A 1,951-nucleotide genomic window follows, 5' to 3' on the forward strand; every position below is an offset into this window, starting at 1 on the left:
GATGTTTCTCTCTCATCGATGTTTCTAACTCTCTATCCCTCTCCCTTCCTCTCTGTAAAAAATCAATAAAATATATATTTTTTTTAAAAAGGTTCGCCATGACTGTCCTAGTGCGTTTCCACTGGGCAGCTCTGGGGCAGAACCACCCCCCAAGCCCCGGAAGTAAGAATTGCCACAATGTGGTCCCCGAGAGAAAACGCCTACACTGAGAAGCTATTATTATCAAGCAAATGATATTTTTTTAAAAACATGTTCATTGATATCAGAGAGGAAGGTAGAGGGAGAGAGAGAGAGATAGAGACTTTCCTTCACACTCATTTCACCTCTCGTGAAACTGCTTATGTCCTCCTAGTGCATTTCCACTGGGCAGCTCTGGGGCAGAAAGATCCACCCCCCACACACACCGGAAGTAAGAATTGCCACAATGTAGTCCCCGAGAGAAAACGCCTACACTGAGAAGCTATTATTATCAAGCAAATGATATTTTTTTAAAAACATGTTCATTGATATCAGAGAGGAAGGTAGAGGGAGAGAGAGAGAGAGAGATACTTTGATGATGAGAGAGAATCATTGATCGGCTGCCTCCTGCACGCTGCCCACTGCGGACCGAGCCTGCAACCCGGGCATGTGCCCTTGACTGGAATCGAACCCGGGACCCTTCAGTCCGCAGGCCGACGCTCTGTCCGCTGAGCCAAACCAGCTAGGGCCAAGCAAATAATATTCATAACAGTGACAACGGTCTTACTACCCTCAAGCCCGCTACTGCCCTCACTATGGTTACTAGTAGCTATGCACTATTCTGTTGTAAAAATAGAGTGAGGGTTTTCATGGTGGCTTGTGTTTATTTTTTCTTTAAAAAAAAATTATTTATTTCAGAGAGAAGAAGGGTGAGGGAGAGAGAGATAGAAACATCAATGATGAGAGAGAAGCATTGACTGGCTGCCTCCTCCACGCCTCCTACTGGGGATCGAGCCTGCAACCCGGGCATGTGCCCTTGACTGGGAATTGAACCGTGACCTCCTGGTTCATAGTCGACCCAACACTGAGCCATGCCAGCTGGGCTGTGTTTAATTTTCCTTTGTTTTAAGCATCCTTGAAGAGAAAACCCTTACACACTCAAAGCCATATTAACCAGGTGGCAAAGCAGCTAGAAGTGTAAGCCCCGAAACCGGACGGCCTGGGTTCAAGTCCTGCCCCGCCCCTCATAAACCTCCCCTCTGTTCTGCGCAGGCCCAGATGAAGGAGCTGTGGCGGGAGGTGGAGGAGACACGCACCTCCCGGGAGGAGATCTTTGCCCAGAACCGGGAGAGTGACAAGCGCCTGAAAGGGCTGGAGGCGGAGGTGCTGCGGCTGCAGGAGGTGAAGCCCGGATGGACGGGTCTGGGGTGGAAAGTGGGGGTGAGGGTGGGCTAAGCTGGGAAGTGGGGGGTGGTACCAACTACACTGGGCCTGGGGGTATTGTGGAGCCCTGGGGAGGGCGGCCTGGTCTGGGGCCTGAGGGAGGATGAGCAGGAGTGAGAGGGGCTGGAGGCAGGAGGTGGGAGAGAGGATGAGCCCTGAGTCCGGGCTCTGGGGACACGGAGGAAGGAACTAGGCAGAGAGCAAAGGGGCAGGATGGGCGTGGCTGTGGGTGGTAAGGGGTCAGAGGACGTGAGAAGAGAGGTGGGGGTCTGGCCCGGAGACTGGGGGAACCTGAAGGGGGGGCAGGTTTGAAAGGAGACACTTGAGCTCAGTGAGGAGGCGATGAGGGTGAGGGGCCTGGGGACGGACAGCAAGAGGTGGATAGTGGTCAGGGGCCCCGGATAATTCTGTGTGTGGATTGAAGCTCACACCAAAGTCCCCCATGTTCGTGTGCAATGAAAAAAAGGCCACAGGACTTGTGTGAGAGGCAGCGAGGCTGGTGCCCAGGTGCCCGCCCCCCTCAACCCCGCTGACCACCCCTCCCTGGTCA

The 1,951-nt window shown here is 53.3% G+C and overlaps 1 protein-coding gene across 1 annotated transcript in view; it reads left to right on the top strand.

The window, feature by feature from the left end:
* MYH14 (myosin, heavy chain 14, non-muscle) overlaps window positions 1-1,951 on the top strand; it is an 85,685-nt gene that overhangs the window by 74,039 nt on the left and 9,695 nt on the right. Inside the window, exons 35-36 of the mRNA XM_014550447.1 lie at window positions 1,231-1,359; window positions 1,826-1,881. Of these exons, the coding sequence (XP_014405933.1) occupies window positions 1,231-1,359; window positions 1,826-1,881 (185 nt within the window). The remainder of the gene's footprint in view (window positions 1-1,230; window positions 1,360-1,825; window positions 1,882-1,951) is intronic.

The sequence above is a fragment of the Myotis brandtii genome, unplaced genomic scaffold, assembly GCF_000412655.1.
Source record: "Myotis brandtii unplaced genomic scaffold, ASM41265v1 scaffold601, whole genome shotgun sequence".
In the NCBI taxonomy this organism is placed as follows: domain Eukaryota; kingdom Metazoa; phylum Chordata; class Mammalia; order Chiroptera; family Vespertilionidae; genus Myotis; species Myotis brandtii.